Source organism: Panthera pardus, unplaced genomic scaffold, assembly GCF_024362965.1.
Source record: "Panthera pardus isolate Hobbes unplaced genomic scaffold, ASM2436296v1 HiC_scaffold_13, whole genome shotgun sequence".
NCBI classification, from domain to species: Eukaryota; Metazoa; Chordata; class Mammalia; order Carnivora; family Felidae; genus Panthera; species Panthera pardus.
This window is the reverse complement of record NW_026526688.1, coordinates 199,537,800-199,560,878: the sequence shown is the minus strand read 5'-3', so window position 1 is coordinate 199,560,878 and position 23,079 is coordinate 199,537,800. Positions and strand designations below refer to the sequence as shown.

The 23,079-nt window shown below is 52.5% G+C and overlaps 1 protein-coding gene across 5 annotated transcripts in view; it reads right to left on the bottom strand.

The window, feature by feature from the left end:
* Positions 1-23,079, bottom strand: part of EVC (EvC ciliary complex subunit 1) — a 74,701-nt gene that overhangs the window by 5,177 nt on the left and 46,445 nt on the right. For all 5 annotated transcript variants that reach the window (XM_019453738.2, XM_053901702.1, XM_053901703.1 and 2 more), the window contains 6 exons: positions 22,417-22,629; positions 13,781-13,890; positions 10,112-10,322; positions 8,963-9,169; positions 6,208-6,352; positions 4,316-4,427 (listed from right to left, as the gene is read on the bottom strand). In XM_019453738.2, the coding sequence (XP_019309283.2) occupies positions 4,316-4,427; positions 6,208-6,352; positions 8,963-9,169; positions 10,112-10,322; positions 13,781-13,890; positions 22,417-22,629 (998 nt within the window). The remainder of the gene's footprint in view (positions 1-4,315; positions 4,428-6,207; positions 6,353-8,962; positions 9,170-10,111; positions 10,323-13,780; positions 13,891-22,416; positions 22,630-23,079) is intronic.

The window sequence follows — 23,079 nt, the reverse complement described above, 5'->3', positions numbered from 1 at the left end:
TCAGGGGTGGGGGCGCATTCCCCTGAAAGGGCCAGAGACCCACCAGCTACCCATCCTTATGGAAAACGTGCAACGGGATGCTCATCTCCTAGCCTGCAGCATCCGAGCCACGTGCAGGGAAGAGCTCACTTCTCCTCTGGCTCAATGGCGGGGAGACGACTGGGGCCCCCCTGAAGACGGGGGCCCGTTACTCTGGGTGGCACAGCTCCGAGCGGGGGCGGCAGCAGGGTCCCTGACCAGGAGACAGCCCCCACTTGCTTTCACCTTGCCTCCCCGCTACCCTGAATCCCCTCCTTCCTTGGCTGACCTTCCTCAGGCCCTCAGCAAACAGGAACATCCCATCCCATCCACCTTGTTTTCCTAACGGCCCTTTGCCTCTTTCTTTCCAATCTTCTGTGAGTTCCTACAGCTGCAGAAGCCACGTTTAGTGTCAACAGGGAGCTGTTCACGGAGTTTACCTGCAGGCACAGAATTGCACCTTGCTTTCGCTTCATGCTCCTCTGCCTGCCAGTCATAGCTTTCCCCTCTTCTTTGTAGTTGCCTGGCAAACTCCTATTCATCCTGCAAAACCCCATCACTCATCCATCCATCCGTGTACAACTTCATGTATACATAAACACATCCCTGGCCTGCCAGGTGCTGTCCTGTGTTTTGAAGATACAGGTGCGAACAAGAGACTCACAGTCCCTGACTTCACGAAGCTCCACTTTGAACTCGGGTAGAGGATAGATGCGGAACAAATAATTGATACAGATGAGGTCAGTGTTCTACAGTACAGCCTCCCCCACACCCTCGAGGAGGCTGCATTGGTTTCCTGGAGCTGTTCTAACAAAGGACCACAAGCTGAGGCGGGGGAGGGGGTGCTTAAGACAACAGAAATCTATTCTCTCATGGCTCTGGAGGCCAGAAGGCTTCGATCAAGGGGTCAGCAGGGTTTCTTTCCCTCCAAAGGTTCTAGAGGAGAGCCCACTCCCTGCCTGTCCCAGCTCCGGGTGGCTCCCGGTGATCCCTGGCATACGTCCGCACCGTCCCCATTCCTGCTTCTGTCTCCACATGGGCTTCTCTGTGTGTGACCAAATCTCCCTCCACCCCACCTGCCCTTGGATTTGGGGCCCGCTGGAATAACCCAGCATGATCTCTTCTCAAGATCTTTCACTTAATGATATCTGCAAAGATCTTTCCTCTACATAGGTCACGCGCACGGGCTCCAGGGATTAGGACACACACACACAGGTCACATGCACGGGCTTCAGGGATTAGGACACGCACACACAGGTCACACGCACAGGCTCCAGGGATGAGGACATGCACAAATCTCCTAGGGGCCCCCATTCAGCGGCCAGGCGGCTTCTTGCTGTGAGCAGCCTGTCCTGTACCCGTTCTGCCAACAGTCCTGGTCACTCTCGGCTGCCACCCTGACTGCCTGCCCGCTCCCCACCATGGACTTGGCTAATGGGCCTGCCAGGCAGTGAGAACGCTATCCGGGGGTGGGGTCGGAGTGGGGCTTCCCCCCGCACAGCCCGGAGATCCACGAAAGGGTCCAGGGGAGACTGAGACACAGCCGCCTGTGTTTACGCGATGCCCTGGCTACACGTAGACACAGGACAAGACGGGAGGCCAGAGGCCACAGCTCTAAGCCGGGAGGGGCGGTACAAGGACATGGGACTAGAGAGCGGCCGAGGGGCAGACAATCCTGCCTGCGGAGGGACAGCCATGTGGTGCTCTGGCCCGAGCATGACCCCCTTCGGCACTGCTGATCCTCTGGCACCTTCCGGAAGGAGAGGATGCCCTACTGTAGGATCTGAGTCACCTGGACGGGTCATAAACCCTTTCCTTTTGGACTCCTATTTGGTTATGGAAGTGGGTGTTTAAAAAAGCATCCCTCCTGAAAGAGTCCCGACTGCACAACTGTTTCAAGCCGCACTGCGCACCGTGCAGAAGGCACAGCAGTGACAATTGTGCTGGTGGTGAAGGACATCAGGCGTGGGGCACTGGCCGCGGGCCGGCCCTGCTGTGGGCGCCGCAGTCTCTGTGGGTCCTGACGGTAACGCCCTGTGAGCCAGGAGCTACCGTCACCCCACTTCACAGATGGGGAGCCTGAGGCTCGGGGCGTGAAGGGACCTAGCCCGCGTGTGGCCAGTCCACCGCCGCGTCACCTGGCACCCCTCAGCCGGGCTCTCCCACGATCCCACTGCTCCCCGGGGATGCAGTGTGGAGTTCGCCCTCGGACCGAGAATTGCTTCACGCGCTTAGTCTCGTAACGTTCTTTGAAATCAACGATCCGTTCTCGCTACATGGCTCTGTCCCCAGGAGCCCTGGCGGACCTTCACCAGAAACTGTGAGCGGACGGGCACGGAGGAAAGGGCACCAACAGCCACGTATGAGCCTCTAAGTCACAGCGAGAGTCGGTCACGCACCCGCACCCCCACGGGGCTTTGCTTCCATCTCCCGTAAACCTGGCGGGGAGGTCGGACTGGGGGCGGCTGAGGCCCCTCCTCTTGGGTCACTGGGGTCCAGGTGAAGCCCCTGGGCTCCATCCATCAGAATCCCTGGAGAGGAGGAGTGGGGTAACAGCTCAGATTCCTGGGTCCCCCCGCAAAGAAGCCCCCGAGTCTGAGTGTCCAGGTGGGGGGCCTGGCATCTGCACGCTCGGGAGGAGAACCAAGTGAGATGATGCCCCCCCACGTCTGAGAGCTGCCGGGCCCGAGTCAGGTGGATATCCGACCGTCAGGGCCAGGTGGCACGTAGGCGCGGGATGGCGGGACGTTTCCTGACCACTGCCAACGGCCGTCGGAGGATTTATGGACAGCGTGTGCAGGACTCAGTCCGATCCAGGGGACCCTGTGGTTTTTGTTTCCAGCCGTCCGAGGAGGGGCTGGAATCTACTCTGAGGCCGCGCATGGAGCCCACGCCTCCATCCTGCAGGGCCGTGGCTGTCTGCTGCTTCCAGCCGCCGGGACGCCTCCGCCTAGACAAGGGACCGTCACCTGTCGTCCTTCAGCGCCCCTCCCCTCCCCCACGAGAGCACCCGCACAGATTTATTGCTGTTCCCCTGTCCGTCTCTCCCTCCAGGCTGTGAGCTCTGGGGTGACAGGCATTGTCCCCAGTGGCTAGCTTGGGGCCCAGCAAACAATCGGTGCTTACAGGGGCGTGCTGGGCGGCTGTCCACACTTGGGTGGACAGTTTCCACACAGGCCAGTGGCTTCTTCCGCCAAACACCTGTGTCTGTGTCTGTGTCTCAGTGCCTTCTCTGGCCACGGGGGCGTGTCTGGCCAGCTCAGGGGCCGGAAGTGCTGGTGACATAACACCCCCAGGGCAGACCCTCAACCCGTGCGGAACAGGGCTTGGCAGACAAATCCCCTATCTTTCGCACCCCTTGTTGACATAATTGGAAGTTGAATTTTATACAGTCTCCCAGAAGGTCCAGAGCGGGATTGGGCCTCAGTTGCCATGGACAGGCTGCACGGCCACAGGGTTGGTTTGCTTCTTCTCCATTGCGGTAGGCCACACGGTGCCCCCACAGGTGGCCTTGCCCTAATCCCTGGACCCGTGAAGACGTTACGGTACGTGGTAGCCGGGTCTCTGCAGGCTGGGTTAGGGTTATCGACTTTAGGATTCGGAGATTCTCCTGGACTATCCACGTGGGTCTCAATCACCACAACGCTTACAAGCAGAGAAGTTTCTCCAAATGGAGTCAGATGAGGTGGAAGAGGAAGGCAGAGGACTTCAAGCATCGAGACGCAGGGACCACGAGTGACAACCAAAGAGAGGCCTCTAGAGGCCGGGTGGCCCCCAGCCGACAGCCACAAAGCAAGGGGACCTCAGTTCTACAGGGACCCGCGTTGTGCCGGCGACCTGGGCAAACCTGGGAAGATTCTCCCCAGAGCCTCGTCAAGAGCCCACCGGGCCGACACCTCGAGCTGGGCCGTGGGAGACCCACAAAACCAGCACCCGCCGCGGGGACCTCAGGTCCGCAGAAGCGTGGGCCACGTAGCTGGCTGTTGTCAAGCCAGCAGCGGGAACCAGCTGGGGGCCTCACCTCCCTGCTCCCTCACGGTGCTTTCTGGGGTCACTTCCAGGGTGAACAGCCTGCTCCCAGCCCCCGTGCACGGGGGGATCCCACCCCACCCACCCGAACTCGCTCGTTCCCGTGTGCCAGGCCCCATCCTGGGGGCCGCGTGTCGAGCAGGGAGCCCGACCGAGGCACGGGGGCCTCCACTCTGGCAGCCACGTGCACGCACCATCGGACGCTGACTGCACGGAGCAGACTCATGGCAGGGGAGGAGGGCGCACAGGACAGAGGGGGCGAGCTCACCTCTGGTGGACGGCCTTGCAGGCTCCACCAGATCCATTCACCGCCTTGCTCCCCGGCGAAGGGTCTCCGAATCCCTGCTTTGTCCGCAGCTTGCAATTCTCCGTTCTCTCACCTAGACCATTTAGCACACAAGGTCAAGGGGCATGCTTGGGGCTGGCCTCTGAGCCAGGTCGGGGGTGGGGCCGGGCACAGAGATCGGCAGGAGACGCGCTCTCAAATCGTGGGCCACTTACGCAGCACCCGCGCTGCCCCTGGGAAAGGCTCCGCGTGCGTGAGAAAGCGAGGCTTCCGTCAAGGACCCTGCGCCCCCGGAGGAAGGTGACCCCTGCTCTCCCTACAACTGCTCAGACCCCACTTTCTTGAGAGTGCCAGGAGCAAAGGTGTAGAAGAAGAAAGATTCCACTGCAGAGAGGCCACCACGGGTGAAAATTCAGAGCAGAAAGAACAAAGCGTTCGACAGGCGGTGCTGTGGGTGTGCAGCCGGCCGCTCCCATGTGGGTGCTTTCCGGGCGAAGTCCGGTTGGGCCGGAGCTTTCTAGAACACACAGGTTTAACCTGGATGGTCTCTAACCTGGGTGATGTGGCATTCTAGGACTCCTAAAAAAAAAAAGAAGGAGCACTGAACGAAGCAGAAGGAGCTTATGTGGTCAGCTAAGTTGTATCATTTCAATGTATTTCCTGGGAAATCCTCGCATGAGAGCCGGGGTGTCAGGGAAACAGGAAATCTGAGCTGAGAGGATGCGTGGAGGGTGAGCCCAGCCCTAGCCTCACAGATGGGGAAACCGAGGCCTAGAGAGGGAAGGGAAGGCCCTGGCTCCCGAACGCCCTGCGGTGACCATCTGTCTGTCTCCTGCTGACAGAGACCATCTGGAGTCATTGGGCAGATTTCCAGGCAGGTGTCCAGATTTTGAGTCTGGGATTCAAAGTCCCCAGGACAAGGGAAGAAAAGGCACCTGCTGTGCTTACTGAGAGGACTGATATCCCCAGAAGACTGCGTCCAGGACCTGCTGCCCATCGTTGGTCAAGGAATCGGTTCCAGCTCTGGGAAATCCAGGCAAAACCCATCTGAGAACGTGGGGTTCTATGCTGTTCTGAAGTCCCGGATGCAGGGAGGGACATTACAAGCAGAGGCCTCGAGGAAACTGGCTTGTGTCTATTATTATACACGTATTGTTGCTGGCTTTGTGGATGTTGTCCATTCTGTCACCCGGGTGGCCTCTTGTAAGGGCACATGGGGGAAACTCTCTGGGTCTTAGGAACATCAGGGCCACTGATCTGTTCTCACTTGCTGTCACTGCACAGCTGTAACTGATGAAGTTCCCATCCCTTTGGCCACTAGGAAGCCCAGAGTCAAAACCGTGTCACCATTAGGTAGAGATCTGATGGCTTATGTCCCAGATCATGACCTCACCTGAACCCCATCTCACTGTCCTATCCTTGTCCTGATTCATCTACTTTTTTTAAAAAAAATTTTTTTAACGTTTTTTATTTATTTTTGAGAGAGAGAGACAGAGCACAAGCAGGGGAGGGGCAGAGAGAGAGGGAGACACAGGATCCGAAGCAGGCTCCAGGCTCCGCGCTGTCAGCACAGAGCCCAACGCGGGGCTCGAACCCATGAACCGTGAGATCATGACCCGAGTCAAAGCTGGACGCTTAACCGACTGAGCCCCCCAGGCGCCCCCTGATTCATCTACTTTTTAAAAATCCTCTTATACCGTATGGTCCTCTAGGTGGCTTTTTAAAAGCCTATTTTAGGGGGAGGGAGCAGGCAATCAATCAATCAACCAAACCGCCCCAGTAACGTTCGGAGGGTCTGACGTGCCATTGCGTCCCAAAGCAGGAGCACGTCTGGCCTGCTGTGTGCGGGGCTTCCCTGAGGAGGGGGCCGTTACCCTGCAGGGTCTTCAGGTGCTGCAGCCTTCTCTCCTCGTGGTCCTGCATGACCCTCCCGATGTGCTGGTAATATGCCCGCACGAGCCGGCCGACGCCAGCACTGGTCACGTAGACGCTCTCCACGGCCGCCTCCGTCAGCACTCTCTGCGGCAGGAGGGGGAAGACACAGCAAAGTCACGCGCGGTCCCCCACCCGCGTCCTGGTTCTTGGCTTCTACCACGCCCGACCTTGACTGGTGGGGCAGCGGGCAGAGCATGGGTGGGTGGGTGGCTTAAGCCTGTCTCGGTGATCTTATGTCCTTGGTCAGGGGTGCTCTGGGGACGGCCGTATGACCGGTTCTGGCCAGCGAGACCCAGTGTTAGGGAAAATCTGTCGGGGGGGCACCTGGGTGGCTCAGTCGGCTGAACATCTGACTTCGGCTCAGGTCATAATCTCATGGTTCATGGGTTCCAGCCCCGTGTCGGGCTCTGTGCTGACAGCTCGGAGCCTGGAGCCTGCTTCGGATCCTGTGTGTGTCTCCCTCTCTCTCAGCCCCTCCCCCACTCACACTCTCTCTCTCTCTCCAAAATAAAATAAAAACATTAAAAAAAAAATCTGTTGGGAGACCTTCCCTTTACAAACATTAAGGCAAAGCTTAGGATATGGGTGAAAGATTTTGCTGTCTTCTTTTTCCTGCCTGGAATGCAGATCTGACGTCTGGAAAGGCAGTGGCCATTTTGAGACTACGAGGGAGCGAACTGACGTCAAGAATGGTGAATCAGGAAGAAAGAGCCCGGTCCTTGCTCGCAGCCTCTGTGCCAGCCTGGAATCACCTACTTGCACATTTCTTGTTCTGTGGGCTGAACAACGTCTATTTTTTTGCCATTTGAGCATGTCTTTTTGTTACCTGCAGAAACAGGCAATCTTAAGCGATATACCTTCAGACCCAAAGCGGAGGCTGAGATGCCCCACCATCAGGCACGTGCTGGCCGTGCCCTGGCCAAGTCACCGCCATTCACTTCCCAAGATGATGGGCCAAAGGTCAGAGAAGTCAGACGCCAGAGGCCCCCGTCTCAACAAACATCTATCAGATGGTTCCAGGCTTTGGGCAAGAAAAAATACCCACTTATTGCTGAGCGGTTACTGCTGCGCGGTTGTTTACGATACGTTCCTGGAGCTGCGCTATGTCATGGCGCCGTGGGAGACGTGCAGGGGTGCGTGGAGGCGGGGGAGGCGGAGCGGGTGGTGGAGCCGGTCTGAGCCGCCTGGAGCTCCCACGACCCCGCTCATCGCTCACAGAGCCGGTGCCCTCTTCCCCTCCCCTCTGCTGACCTCAGCACCCTCACGGAGGGGTTCTGACTCCATGCCTCCAAGGCCCCCCGACCTGGCCTCGAACTTCCTGCAGGAACTGCCTCCGATGGCTGCGCCCTTCCTTCGCTTTCATTTAGCTCACGGAGCCGGAGCCCGGAGACAGGAAGCCCCTCTTCTCCACCTCCCTCCCAAGTCAGCCGAGCCACCGGCACCATCAGGCCTCTGTCCTCCTGTCTTCCTGCCACAGGGGGGCGCTGTTCACTCCCCTCTGTGTCCGGCCGATGCAAGTCCCACGGAGAGCGCTTGCCTGCCTGGATCGCCAGCCCAGCACCTGCCAAGAAGCCCCGCGACTGGGACATTCTTCCAGAAACTGAACACCTGTTCTTTCTCGTAGCGGTGTGTGTGGGGAGCACTCCTCCCCTATCCTGACTCAGGCTCCCTTTGGGAAGGGACGCCACGTTCACGTTTCACTGCAATTTCATGCCGCGACCATCTATCCGGGAGGAGCTGTAGACTTTTACGGAAAGGAGGTGACCCTTCCCAACACCACAAACCGGGCCCGGCCCTGATGTCTGGATGGCGGGCAGCAGACATGAGCTATGTGGAGCGAGGGGGGTGTCTCAGCAACGTGGGTCCCCTCTCTTTGCTGTGCATATAAGTACGGTGTCTGTAGCAAGCGGAGGTTTCTTGCCTTTCCTTATGGTCTGAGCCCGGGAGGCGGCCCCGGGGGAGGCAGAGTGTGTCCACGCTGTGCGGGGAAGACTGGGGTCCAGTCCCACTCGGCCACTTCCTAAGCCTGGGAGTCTTTAACCATGTCCTTTGCCCGTGATGAACCTCAGTTTTCCCATCTGAACAAAGGGAAGGAAAGGATCCTTTCTGGGCAAGGTTGTGGGCAGAGCCTGCTGAGACGCGGCCAGCGAGGCACTCAGGTAGGCTTACGAGCACACCGCTGTCATCTGTCTCCCTAGGGCTCATGGTTGGGGTCAGTTCAAGCAGGACACCCCCGCCCACCCAAGCCGAGCTGGTTTTAGCTGCACTCAGCTGTCAGGGTCAACTCTGCAAGGCCTCGTGTTCCCCGAGGCAGCCAGAGGCAGGAGAGGCTCACGCCTGTCTCTCTCTGGCAGAGGCTGTCTCTGGATCCTGTGTCTGCCACTGACCGGCCGGGCAGCTCTGGCTGAGCCCACGTCCCTCTCAGAGCTACTGGAAGGGCCGGGCCAGTGCTCAGAATAACGTTACAGGCGGGAAACCCCGCCGTCCTGTGGGGGAGGCGATTCCCGCTCGTGGAGGACGAAGAGGGGGCTCGGAGAAGCCAGGTGATTTCTGCCAGGCCCGAGGCTGCTGGACAGGGCACCGCGGGGCCGGTGTCCCAGGCTGCTGCCCCGTCCACACCCTTCCCCCTGCCTGCCCAGCCCACCCCAGTCCCTCTTGCCTCCCGGGGCCACGGGGCCGGGGGTTGGCTCGCACCTTGAAGTCGTCCCAGTCCTTGGCCCGGCTCTTGGTGGCCGCATTCCGCGCGTGGGCCAGCAGGGCCTGCCCGATGGCTCTCTCCGTGTGCTCCTGCAGGAGCCCCCCCACCTCCTGGGCCTCGGCCAGGAGCTGCTGCTGGAGCTGCAGCCGCATCTGCTGCGCCTCGTCCTCCAGCCTGCTGGCCTCCTCCACGACTCGCGCCTCCTGGAAGGGACGGGAGAGGGAGGAGCCCACGCTGCACAGAAGCCGCGGCCAGGGCCAGGACTGGGATGTGGGCTGGCCCAGCCCAGGGCCCCAGGAGGGGTGGGGGAGGGACTGAGAAGGGGCAGAAAGTGGGGACCTCTGGGCTCGCAAAGCCACCGATGGGTGAGCCGGGGCGTCTGTTCAAGAATCCCCCAAGCATTTATTGAGCACCAACGGTGTGCCCAGTGCCCCCTTGTGGCCCCTCACACGTACGAGAACTTCCTCGTTCTTCCAAAATACTGTGAGGCCTGAACGCTAGGAGTGACGGGGACACAGAGGCTCAGAGACACTAAGTAACTTTGTAAAAGTCACACAGCAGACCTACGTTCTGAAGCTAGATCTGAGTCTGAGCACAGTCCGGGACGTCATGGAAGCCAGGGGAGGGTCCTGGGACTGCCCTTCGTTATGGAAATCGGAATTAGAGAAGGAGGGGAGGGGAGTCAGAAGGAGGAGGGCCAGTCCTGCCTGCTTCCCGCTGCACGCTCCTGGGGAGAGTGACAGTCACTGTGAGCTCGTCCCCCACTAGTGGTCAAAACGCCAGCTGCTCCAATAGCTCGGTGACTCCATGAGCCCTGCAGTCAGCCTGCTTGGGTTGAGATCCCAGCCCGGCAATTTCCAAATCCTTTCTTCCCATTTGTTGAAACGGAGAAGCCCCTTTCTCCCAGCACCCTGATGGCGACCGTATGTATCTGTTTTGTGATTCCACCTGCATATTTAGCACAATTCTCGATACGGCATGCACTAAAGCCCTCGGGCACACGGGGCGCCCCCACGGGAGGCTGCCATCATCCCACCCCCCGTGCGATAATAGGCGTGGCGGGATTTGGGCTCCGGCAAACACGGCCGAACCCGGACCCGGCACAGCCTGGCTGGGACGGGTAGGGCCTGACATGCCGATCTCACCAAGGCTCTGAGCAGCTGCCACTGATGCTCGTCCAGACACTGGGAGGAGCCCTGCTCAAGGGCGTGCTGCTCACGCAGTTCCTGGAGAAGACTCTTCTTCCCGGCAAGTCTCATGTGGGTCAGGGTGGTGATGGCGCTGCCCCGGAGAGCCAGCCTCCGCAGGGCTGAGCACAGCAGCAGGTCGTGTCCCTGTAGGATGTACCACGTGGACCTTTGAGGAAAGCAGGCAGGGGGCCGGGAGTCAGTGCTGTTGGCTTCACTGAGGGTGACGGTTAACTTTGCCAGCTGGAATGTTCACAAGGCGCCTGGACATCTAACCAAACATTATTCTGGGTGTTTCTGGATAAGATGAACATTTGGATCAGTGGGCTGTGTAAAGCAGACCACCCTTTCTGATGTGGGTGGGCCTCATCCAATCAGTGGAAATCCTGAAGATCAGAAAAGGCTGACCCTTCTATGGGTTGCATTGGCCTAGAACATGGGTTTGTTTTTTTTTTTTTCCCTGCCTTTGGACTTGAACTGAGATACCAGCTCTTCTGGGGTGTCAAGACTTCAGACTCAGGAGTGAAAATATACCATGGTCTCTCCTGGGTCTGCAGCTTGCCAACTGCAGATCTTGGGACCTCTCGGTCTACATATATTTCTCCGGTTGGTTCTGTGTCTCTGGACGACCCTAATACGTTGAACTACCAAGAAATGCCTCAAGTAATCATGCTCCACAGGGAGCCCCTCCAGAAGGAGGGAGGTTGGAATTATCCGATCTCATGTTGCCTATTCTCCATTTGACATGGGTATTCTCACCTATATTCAGTCATTTGTTCTTTGATTCGTGTTTTCAACTTTATCACATCCTGCCCCAAGTTTCTGATGCATTTATGCAGCTTTCTTCAGTACACATCCACATGAATTTCTTATATTAATTTTCCAAACCAACACATCCCAAACTGAAATTGTGGGCTGTTTCTGAGTTCCCATCTCAATGACTCAAGTGAAAAATGATAGTCTAGCAGACAGGCCCAGCGTTTGGTATTTTCTGACAGCCTGAAAAGCTGAACAGAGTGGGGGCAGTCAGCCTACCAAGGAGGAGAGACCAGGCAAACACTCCAGGCTTTTCAGCTGGGGGCTCTTGTCCTAAGAGTAAGGAATCATCCCTCACAGAGGCTTAATTTTGAATCCACTAAATTCAAAACTGGGGTAGCAGACCTGCCACTATGAGAAATCCCTGCTAGAAGTAAGATAAATCCTCTCTGGAGGAAGATCCCATCATTCAAAATCTTAAATTATCTCTTAAGTTATCAAAATTATCTTAAATTGTCAAAATGTTAAACTTTGAGCAACAGCGTCTAGCATTCGATGAAAATAATCAGACTTGCAAACAGATACGAACTGACCAAAAATAAAGAGAAAAAACAGACAATAGAAACATACCCAAAAGATACTGGCTGTTGGGCTAATCAGACAAAACCTTCACAACAATTATGATGAATATGTCTAATAAATTAAATAAGTGAAGAGTTTCAAGAAACAAGTGAAAGCTGTGAAAAGAATCAAATGGAAATTCTAGAACTGAAAAACAGTAGATGGACTTAACAGCAGATAAGACATTGTTCGAGAGAGCGTGGATGGGATGCTAGCTCAAAATAAGTGTCTAGAACTGAACCACAGAGAACAAAAGAATGAAAAATAAAGGACAGTATGTAAGATGTATGTGAGATAAGGCAAAAAGTTCTAATAAAATGTAGAAGCGGAGCCCCAGAAAAGTAGGGAAAGAATAGGCAAAAGGAATATTTAAAGATATGATGGCTGAGAAACTGATGGGTATAAAACTGAAATGGCTATAAAACTGATGAAAGACTGCAAATCAGAGAAGGCTTAAGAAGCACTATAGATTTATTACACAAACAAGAAATGCCCACGAAAACCACATGCATGGTTAGATATATCATAATACACCAATGAAAAGCAAAGAACAAAAGGACATCTTAAAAGCAGCCAGAAATTATTGAAATCAGAAGACAAAAGATTATCCTTAAAAGTATTTAGAAAAAGAAAAACCAAATTAGGATTCTATACCCACTGAAAACATTCCTCAAAAAGGAAGATGAGATAGACCTTTTCAGACAAACAAAACCTAAGAGAATCTGTCACCAGCAGATCTGAAATAAAGACACAGGAAACAATCAAGAGCAACTGAAACGGTAAATATGTGAGCAAATCTAAAGAAATACTGACCGTTGGGGTGCCTGGGTGGCTCAGTTGGTTGGGTGACCAAGTCTGGCTCAGGTCATGATCTCGCAGTCTGTGAGTTCAAGCCCCGCGTCAGGCTCTGTGCTGATAGCTCGGAGCCTGGAGCCTGCTTTGGATTTTGGGTCTCCCTCTCTCTCTGCCCCTCCCCTGCTCATGCTCTGTCTCTCTCTGTCTCAAAAATAAATAAATCATTTAAAAAAAAAGAAATACTGACTGCATAAAACAATAATTATAATATCTCACAGGCTTGAAAATAGAGAAGTAAGATACCCACTAAGAAAAGCATAATCTATGAGGGAGGAATAAATGGAATTAAGGTGTTCTAAGGTGTCACACTGCCCAGAAGAAGGAATATATTAATGTACATCAGATTTTGGCACAGCAAAAACTTAAAAATGTTTAACCATTAAAAGCACAGTAAAAGAATACATAACTAACATGCCAAAAGAGAGATAAATTAAGATGATTAATAATAACAATAATAATAATAATAACACCTAACCCAAAGGAAGGTAAGAAAGGAGAGAGAAAGGAACACAGAGCAGGGAGAACAAACAAAATAAATAGTAAGGTGACAGATTAAAAATCCAAATATATCAGCATTAAGATTTACATTAAATATAAATGGACCAAATATTAGTACACTTAAAAGACACAGGTTTTCAGGCTAGGCAAATCTTGCAGTTGCTCCCTATTATCTTAGCAGGGCTCACAGAATTTTCCTGTGTGTTGTCATCTCCTTCCCCTGTATTATCCAATAAGATAGTTATCCCCCTACTTCTTGATGTATACACAAACTAGTTTCCTGGAAAAGGCTGGCAACTAGTAAAAATAGTTTTAACAGAATAATTATTCTCATAGAAAACAAGGAAAAATATTTTAGAGTAAGATGAAAATATGGTATTACACTAATAGCTACAGAAAAAACAGACTAGGATATACATTTAATAATAAATTGAGAGTGATGGAAAGTGGGCACAAAGAGTTTTTTGTTTTTTTTTTTTAAGTGATGGAAACGTTCTAAATTTTGCTCATGGTCATAGGTGCAGAACTCTTGTCAATTTACCAAAAATCACTGAATTGTACACTTAAAATAATGTATGTGAATTATACCTCCAAAAAAAGTGTTTAAAAAGTTCCTATCAAAGACAGCTCTACAAAGCAGGTGTGATTAGCCCATTTTATAGGTGAGGAAATTGAGGGCAAGAAACGGTAAGTCATTTGCCCAGAACATTTCTGACTCCACGCCTTTATCCGTGGCACCCTATCACTCTTTTCCACGTTTACGTTTACAGTTCGGCTGGTGTCCAGACCACGCAGTAAGAATGGCAGGGGACGGTTAACTTGTCCCCTTTGCAGATGAGAACACTGAAGCCTAGCATGGATCACACAGGCCCCCACCCTGCAGAAAGCTGTACTCACTCTTCACTGAGGCCACCAAATCGGCCCAAGACTTGGTGGACGATGCTCTCATGGCCATCTCGCAGGTGCGTCTGCAGCACGGTGGACAGGGTCCACTCCTCCATCCACACCTAGGCCCAGCACAGAGGAACAGGGGTCAACTCACGGTCACTTCACCCATCACTGCTTTGTTGGAACATGCCTTTTGTTTCTTGTCTCAAAGGTCCTTTTCTCCCCTGATTTCATTAAAAATTCCCCTCACCGTTCCTTCTAGAGATTTTTAAAGTTTCTTATTTGCATTTAAATCTTAAAGCTAATTTAACATTCATTTCCTGCGGTTTGAAGAAGGGATCCAATTTTTTTTTTCTGCATAAATGGATACTAATTGTGCCAGCACCATTTATTACCTAATTTGTCTTTTTATGACTGGTCTGTCGTGCCACCTCGTCTTACATAGTTTCCATACACACACAAATGTCATTCTAGGCTCTCTGTTTTGTTATGAGTCTCTTTATTTCTGCATCAGTACCACACTGCTTTTTTTTTGTTGTTGTTGTTAAATTTTTTTTTTTTAACGTTTATTTATTTTTGAGACCGAGAGAGACAGAGCATGAACAGGGGAGGGGCAGAGAGAGAGGGAGACACAGAATCCGAAACAGGCTCCAGGCTCTGAGCTGTCAGCACAGAGCCCGATGCGGGGCTTGAACTCACAAACCGTGAGATCATGACCTGAGCCAAAGTCAGACGCTTAACTGACCAAGCCACCCAGGCGTCCCAGTACCACACTGCTTTAATCGCTGTTGCTTACAGCAAGACTTCACAGCCAGGCAAGTCCTCCCATATTCTTACACAAAACTGTCTTAACTATTCCTGGTTGTTTTTCCTCTCCTATGAATTTTAGCATCAGTTGATCAAGTTTGGGGAAAAAAGCTTTTTGGATTTTCTTGTAGTTGAACTGAATTTATAGATTAATTTGGAGCGGATGACCGTCTTCCCAAGATCGAGTTTTCCCATTCAAAAACACGGCATTTCTTCTCAGTCTTACTTTAAGCCTCCAATGACATTTTATAAACTTCTCCATTAAGCTTTTATACACATTGGTCAGATATATTTTTAGGGACCCTACGGCTTTTATTTGGAAGGGGATCCTTGTTTATGTTATCACTGGGTGCTGCTGGTATATGGGAAACATACTGGTTTGGGATGCTGGTTTTGTATCTGGGAAGTTTACTGAGCAATCTGAATAGTTGTAATTGTTTGCAGATTCTTTGGGCTTCTCAGTGGAGACAGTCACGGGGTGCCTGAGTGGCTGAGTCAGTTAGGCATCGAACTTCAGCTCAGGTCATAATCTCACAGTTTGTGAGTTTGAGCCCTGCATTGGGCTCTCTGCTGTTAGCACAGAGCCCACTTCGAATCCTCTGTCCCCCTCTCCCTCTGCCCCTTTCTCTCCCTCCCTCTCTCTCAAATACACATTTAACAATGGAGACAGTCATATCATCCACAAAAACCTACATAGGAGCCACACAGGTCATCGATTGTGTGGTTTAGATCTTATTTTTATGGCCTGATTTGTCATCTGATCAGTCTATCATGTTCTGTGAGATGAGGTGTTAGAATATTCCATCATGATTTCCATCTGTTCATTTTTCCTTTTAATTCAGTCAAATTTTGCCTAATGCATTTTCCTGAGGAATTGTTTCTTTTACGTTATATAATGACCCTCTTTATCCCTCAAGAACGCTTTCTGCCTAATGTAGAGTTTGTCAACTTTCTCTTGGTTGGTATTTGCCTGGTATATAACTTTTGGTGTCATGATGCTGTAGGTGAATCTCATACTGTCATGTAGCGTGGGGAAGGTTTCTCTGCAACTTATACGAATTTGTTACTATTCATTGTGACTAATGGTATACTTGGACTTATTTCTACTATCTTGTGGTTTCTAGTTGCCATGAATTTCCTTTGCATTGTTCACCCCCTCCCCTTCTATTTGCCTTTTAATGGGACTGACTGAGCAGTCTCCAGGAGCACAGCTGTGGTTAACGAGCTGGGTTATGGCTCAGTGCAGGGAGGGAGAAGGTGCACCACGGGGACACGGGAGACCTCTCAGGTAGAGGGTGTTAGGCCTGACTGTAGGATTTAGGCTTTGGAGGGTTCAAGGTAGTGGAGCCTTGCTCTGGATTGGGTGCTGTTGAAAGGGGTCATGCAGTGATGGGGCATCTCTGTAAGTCCTTCCTAAAAGGAGGGCAATCTGGGGTCCCCGGGTGGCTCGGTGGGTTAAGCGTCCGACTTTGGCTCAGGTCATGATCTCACGGTTCATGGGTTCCAGCCCCGCATCGGGCTCTGTGCTGACAGCTCAGAGCCTGGAGCCTGCTTCAGATTCTGTGTCTCCCTTTCTCTCTGCCCTCCCCTGCTCACACTCTGTCTCTGTCTCTCTAAAAAATGAATAAACATTAAAAAAATTTTTTTTAGAAGGAGGACAAGGTTGTCATTGCGGAAGAAGCAGCCCTCAGTCATCTCAGCCAGGATAGGGGCACGGTTGGTCATTTCTGTGGCTCCGGCAATGTTCACGTGTTACCTGCGTTCAGACACGCTTACGAGCTGGTCTCACTTTGTCCCCATCCTTCCCGGTCACAGAGTGGCCTTGTCCAATGTTGATGTTCTGTGACGTGGTTCAACAGGAGACCCAGGCCCGTGGGTCCCAGGCGGCTCCTGCATGTGAGGGGCTAGTCCTGTCTCTCTCACATGCGGAGACTTCATCCCGACCTTACACACTTAACCTGTCAGTACAAAGCTCAACTTTCCTTCCTCCAGAATAGGACAAATGCAATTCCGCTGTTCTGTCCTATTTTCTAAACTCCTTGTTTTTGAACCATTAATGTTCCTTTTGTCGATATTCTTATTTCCTTTTCTCTACTGCTTTCAAAGTTGTGTATTGTATACCTATTCCTTTTGTGGATTTAATTTTCTTTACAGACGTTCCTGACTCCACAAACCTAAGCAGTATTTCCTTGACCTTAGAATTCATGTCTGCCACCAGTTCTGGAAGTCTCTTATCCACTGTCGCTTTGAGCACTTCCTCTCCTTCATTCTCTCCATCCTCTCTTTCTAGGATCCCATGAGAAAGCTCCTGTGGGACATTATCCTTCTGGTGCCCACGTCCCTCCGTCCCTGTCCTATGTCCCCTCTCTGCCCTGCATTCTGGACCTCATTCTCGCATCTATCTTCTAACATTTCACACCCTGCCCCGTCAGCCGTGTTGAATCTGCCATTTAACTGACTCATCCATTAAATATCTGCTTCCATCGCTAGAATTTTCATTCATGAAAGTATATGCCTTTTTTTATCTGTTGTCTTTTTTCCCTGCGTCCTGTTTTAACAGCTAGTAATTCCTTCTGCTAAGGTTTTTTATTGTTTTAAACATACATCCTTTATAAGAGCTCCTTTTTTATAAAATTATTTTAATGTTTCTTTTTGAGAGACAGAATGCGAGCAGGGGAGGGGGAGAGAGAGAGAGAGGGAGAGAGAGAGAGAGAGAGAGAGAGAGAGAGAGAGAGAGAGAGAGAGAATCCGAAGCAGGCTCTAGCCTCCGTGAGCTAGAGTGCTGACCCTCGTCACTGCTACAGGTAATTTTGTGGCTTTGGACAAGTTTACTCTCTGTTTCAAACGTTTATTTACTAAGGAGAGAAAGGGGAAAGGAGCCAGCAGTCAGGACATGCCCGGTACATGCTAAGGGTTTTGTAGTGCCCTCCCACAAACAGGGTGGGCTTACAGGCAGGGGGGTTCTAAAGCTAGCACTTCAGGCAAATGATGTAGTGCAGAGGGAGGGGAGCACCGCCATTTTAAAAAACACAGTCGGGGTAGGTCTCATTGTGAGGGTGGCCTCGTGTGAGGGTGACATGGGAACAAAGACTTCTTGCAGACACAGCAAGGCAAGAGCAGGCCCGTCAGCTGGAGGAGAAGAAGGCCAGTGTGGCCGGAGCAAAATGAGCCGGGGAGCGGGGGACGGAAATGAGCAGGTGACAGGGAAGCCAGGTCCTGACATGCAGGGCCTCGTAGGGCACTGTGAGGACACCGGCTTTACACACGAAAGGAGAAGCCACTGGGGGTTTGGAGCACAGAAGTGACACAACGTGACAGGGTCTTTTAGCAAACCTGACGTGCTGGAGATTGTAAGGTGCACAATCATTTTAAGTATCGCTAAGGGAAAAAAAAATCGCTGCCAATTAAATTACGATGCATCGCAACTTCCAGGCTGGGAAAGCACGTTTAAAATGTGCATCTTAAAAATTAGTGTCATGTGGTATGTTTTTAAAGTATCACTCTGGCCGGGGGTTGAGACTAGATCACAGCAGGGGAAGGCGGTTTCAGGGGGACCAGGGGGCCGGCCGTCTTGGTGATCTGACAAGAGGTGTGGTGGCTACAACCAGGCGCGAGAGCAGGGGTGGCGAAAGTGGCTCCGCTCTGGACTAGACAGAAGGCAGAGTCAGTTGGATGTGGGGTGTGCTAAAGAAGGGTGAGTCGTGGGGCGCCTGGGTGGCTCAGTCGGTTAAGCGTCCGCCTTCGGCTCAGGTCACGATCTCACGGTCCGTGAGTTCGAGCCCCGCGTCGGGCTCTGTGCTGACTGCTCAGGGCCTGGAGCCTGCTTCGGATTCTGTGTCTCCCTCTCTCTCTGCCCCTCCCCCATTCATGCTCTGTCTCTCTCTGTGTCAAAAATAAATAAACGTTAAAAAAAATTAAAAAAAAAAAAAAAAGAAGGGTGAGTCGAGGCAACCCCAAGGGTCTTGGTCCGGTTGACTGGAAGGATAGAGGAAGGACAGAGAAGAGTGTGGATGGAGAGGGTTGGCAGGAAGACGGGGGGCATTCTGTTTCGGGCATGCGACATTGCACATGCCTACGAATCACACGCACAGAGATCTCAGGCAGAGAGCTGGGCCGGGACACATTGCGAGCTGGAGACATAAATGAGCGAGTTGCCGACCTCAGCCCCACCACCACGAGGAACAGAATCCTGCCGAGGACTGTGTAAGTGAGCTTGGATGCGATCCCCTCCCAGCCGAGCCCCTGGAGGAGACTCCAGCCACAGCCTTGATTGCAGCCGTGAGACCCCAGGCAGGGGACTCCGTGTCCGGACTCCACCACTGAGGCGGCAGAAGCGAGAGAGCCAAGCAGCGGTTTCAAGGAGGAGGGGAGAGCCCAACTCCAGAGAACAGGAGCTCTCGATATGGAAAGTGGGAGACAGCGCGGACGGAGCCCAGGTGCCGTGGCTGAGTGCGGCAGGAGAGGCCGGGAGCTCAGCACAGGCGGGGGCAGGTGTGGTGGCCAGGTGATGGAAACCCGCCAGGGGTGGGGTGGAGAGGGTGCGGGCAGAGTGGGAGGTGGCACCAGGACTCAAAGCCTGCTGGACCGACTGCAACGCGGTGTCCCTGACAGCGGTAAGTGCTACGGGGCACGCCGACTGCCACGTTCCTTGTCAAAGGTGCGAACTCCGTGGTGGCCTATTATTCTCCTACTTCTGCTGTTTGCGCTGCAAACTTCGTAGCTTGAAACAACACAAACTCATGATCTTATACTTCTGGAGGCCAGAAGTCCAAAATGGGGCTCAAGGGGCTAAAATCAAGGTGTCAGCAGGCTTCCACACCTTCTGGAAGCTCCAGGGCAACATCCATTTCCCTGCCCTTTCCAGCTGCTGGAGGCCACCTGCATTCCTTGGCAAGTAGCTGCTTCTTCAATCCTCAATCCGGCGATGGCTGGCTGAGACTTTCTCTAACCAACCACATCACTCTGACTCTCCTGCACAACGCCCCCCGCCACTCCCTTGTAAGGACCCTGGATAGTCCAGAATTGCCCTATCTCAAGATCCAAAACTTAATCATTTTTGCCAAGTCCCTCTTGCCATGTGAAGTCACATGATCACAGCTGTTGGGAATCAGGATGGGGGTTCCTCTGCGGGGGAACCTAACCCAGCAGACTGGGGAGAAGCCCAGAAACCGACATTAGAACACATTACTTTTTGAGAACCACTATGCTACAACCTGTTCCAATTGGGTAATCGACAGATTCCATACTATTTAACAACTTCCTGGAGTCCTAAGACACGAAATCACCAAAGCCCTTTGGGTAGAAGACAATTTCACAGCCTGGGTGTGCGTTTCATTTTCCACGAATAGTTTGTTGGTGCTTTTCTTCTTACCACTAAATATTCACCCGAATCACAGAAAGCTCATCTGTCACTTTGATCGTCAAGGAGGAAATATAGCAAGCGAAAGTGCACACGGACCTCTAAGTATCTTGTGGAAACTGACTGCAATTAAACGACCAATCAGTCAATTAACTGTGACATATACACATGGAGAAAACGGTCTTGGGTCATACTTATCCAATCAGCTGATGAGGTCAGTAACTATCCTGCTTGCTTCTTGCATGCAAAACTCCTGAAACACTGCTACACAAGCCAAGGAAAATTCACATGCACGCGAATACTCACAGAGCAAATAAATAGGAATTAATAACCAGATGCTATGCGATGTCTACGATTTGCTTCAAATAACTGAAGACTCATAACCAGAGGGTTTCCGATGCATCGTGGATGTGGGTGTAATAATTTATCGGAAATGAAATTCTGGATCTTTTTTCGATGTCAATATCATTAAGTAATGAAACAGACGCTGTGTGAAAGGTCTTATCTTGCATTATCTCACAGCAGCCCTATTGGGTATTTGATCCCAATTTTTCACACCGAAGCAGAGATTCTGAGACATTTAGCAAGTTGTGCAAAATCCCAGAGCCGTGAGGAGTCAGCTAACCGGCCAAGGTCACCCAGCCCATTAACGGGTTGCACTGACTCAAACCCAGGCATCCGGCTTCCAAGGTTAGGAGCCCGCCTGCATTTAGGGAGCCTTCATCAGGGGCACGTTAGACTCACCTGGCGATCTTGTCCCCGTCCCTCCCCAGAGACTGTAAATGAAGCGGCCTGGGCCCAGAATTGCTATGAATCCACCGACGCAGCTTCACGTACATCCCTAAGGTGAGCCTGTGATAATTTCCAAGGCCGCACTGTTGTTGTTGGTAATGCAGCACACTTTTCCTGAGCCCTTGCTGTGTCCCAGCCCCTGGGCTTTCCATAAGGGAGTGTGAAAGTGAAAAGCAGCGGTGCTGTCCTTCAGGAGCTTAGAGCCAAAGGCAGGACACAGTAACCAATGAAAGGAAAGCATGATGCAGCTGACAGAGGACTGAGATAAACCAGAAGGAAGTCCAACGGGAAACTAGGTCTTGTGCTGCCCTGCGGCTCTGAGTAGCCGTGTGTTTGCATGATGCTTCCTCTTACTTACTTGGTACTTTGGACAGCTCCAGTCAGCTGCTTTGGAAAACCTGCGTTCATCAGCCCAGTGCTCTTTGGTAATGATGGGTGTACTTGGACTTGGGAGACCCATCGTGAAGAGACGGTGGGGGGGGGGGGGGTTGTTTCTTATAACGAGCACGGGGTGGGGGGCAGTCTGAGGCTGGGACAGTGACGCACACTCTCTGTCCCTCCCATCCTGAGCAGCCTCCATTCTCCTGCCTCTGAGTCAAAGGAAGGCTGGGCCACCCCAGGCCTGCTGCACACGCTCTGGGCAGGAAGAACGGGGAGTCCTGAAGAAGGCGATTTCTCCAAGCAACACTTGGCTTTTGTATTAGGTATTGGGAAAGGAAAGCTCTTTGCAGGGACCACACTTTGAGGCCAAGACTATCGGCCACTGCTAGATACCCGGATATCGAACACATTAGTTTTAGAGCCTCTAGCGTGCAGGAAGGCCAGGGAGAGAAAGGACACGCAGGTGTCTGTCACACTTGGAAATTCCCCCTTTGTTGGACACATTTTCGTTGTTCTTTAATAAAATTAATGTCTATTCGCTTCCTATTGCGGCTGTCACACATTCCCACAAATTCTGTGGTTTAAAACAACACAAAATCATGACCTTACAGTTCTGGAGGCTCCGGGGTTGGGTGTGGGGGGGATCCGCACCCAGCCTTTTCCAGCCTCCAGAGGCGACTGCATCGCTGGGTGCGTGGCCACATCATGCCGACCTCTGCTCAGGTCACTACTTTTCATTCTCCGACTCTGACCCTCCTCCTTCCCTCTTACAAGGACCCTGTGATTACACTGGGGCCACCTGGTGACTCCACCTGGAGAATCTCCCCATTTCAACACCCTTAATAGAATCACTTCGGCAAGGTCCCTTCTGCTGTGTTAAGTGACGCGTTCACGGGTTCTGGGATTAGGATGTGGACGTCTTCGAGGGCCATTATTCTATCTACCACATTTATACGTGGTTTTAATATTGAAACAGACTTGCACTGAAAAGCGGGAATTCTATGTGTATAGCAGCCTCCCCCCCATGACCAAGTCCACTCCCTTATAAGCCACCTTCCGGCCTCCCGTCATTCTAGAGAACAGGCATTGCTGCCCTTTCCTGATGGATCAGCCGGAGACATTATCTAGTGACTTCTCAGCCTCTGCTCTCCTCCCCGGCCCACCCTGGCGGCCCGGGGCTGGCAAGCACAATCTCGGTACCGTGCCCAACACGGGCACTAGGGGACGCTCCATGGACGAAATCTCTCATTATTCTTCCTAAGTGTAAAGCATGCGGATCCCAGACCTGGTTTTACAAAATACCCACCTGCTTGTCTTGCTCCAGGAGATCTTGGAAAAGTTCCCACTGCTGTTTCCGGAAGCGATCGGACTTCCCCAGCTGCCAGGCTGTGTTCTCCTGGACCTCCTGCCTCAAGTTCTCACAGTCTGCCTGGGACAGGCCAGTCATTCCTGGGAGCGTCTGAAGGAACAGGACGTCCACAAACTTCTGGAACGTTTCCATGGTGCTGCGGTACAGCTCCTGAAGCCGAGAGCCACATGATGGAGTTATAAGTCGTGGTCTCACTCTGGGCAGGGCCGTGGGCTTCCCACAAGACAGAGAGCAAACCCAGGGGAGGGAGCTCTCAAGCCACAGACACACACACACACACACACACACACACACACACACACACACACAGGAAACACCTGCTGCCTTCCAGCCCGTTCACCCCGACCCAGTCCTGCCCTCTGCCCCACAGGCCCAGACTCTCTGGTGACCCCTCTGAACCTCCCTCCAGATTATTTTTACCACCCCTGGCCTCTCAGCCTCCCTCCACCCCCCACACTTAGGCCGGTTATTTGCATAAGCCACAGATCTTATTATAATTCCAGCTCAAATAACCTGGAACCCCTCTCTTCCGGTCGCTTTCAGGGTCACCTAGCAGGGCTGCTGGGAGGTCCTGCCCCACTTCCCACCCTTATGTTCCCT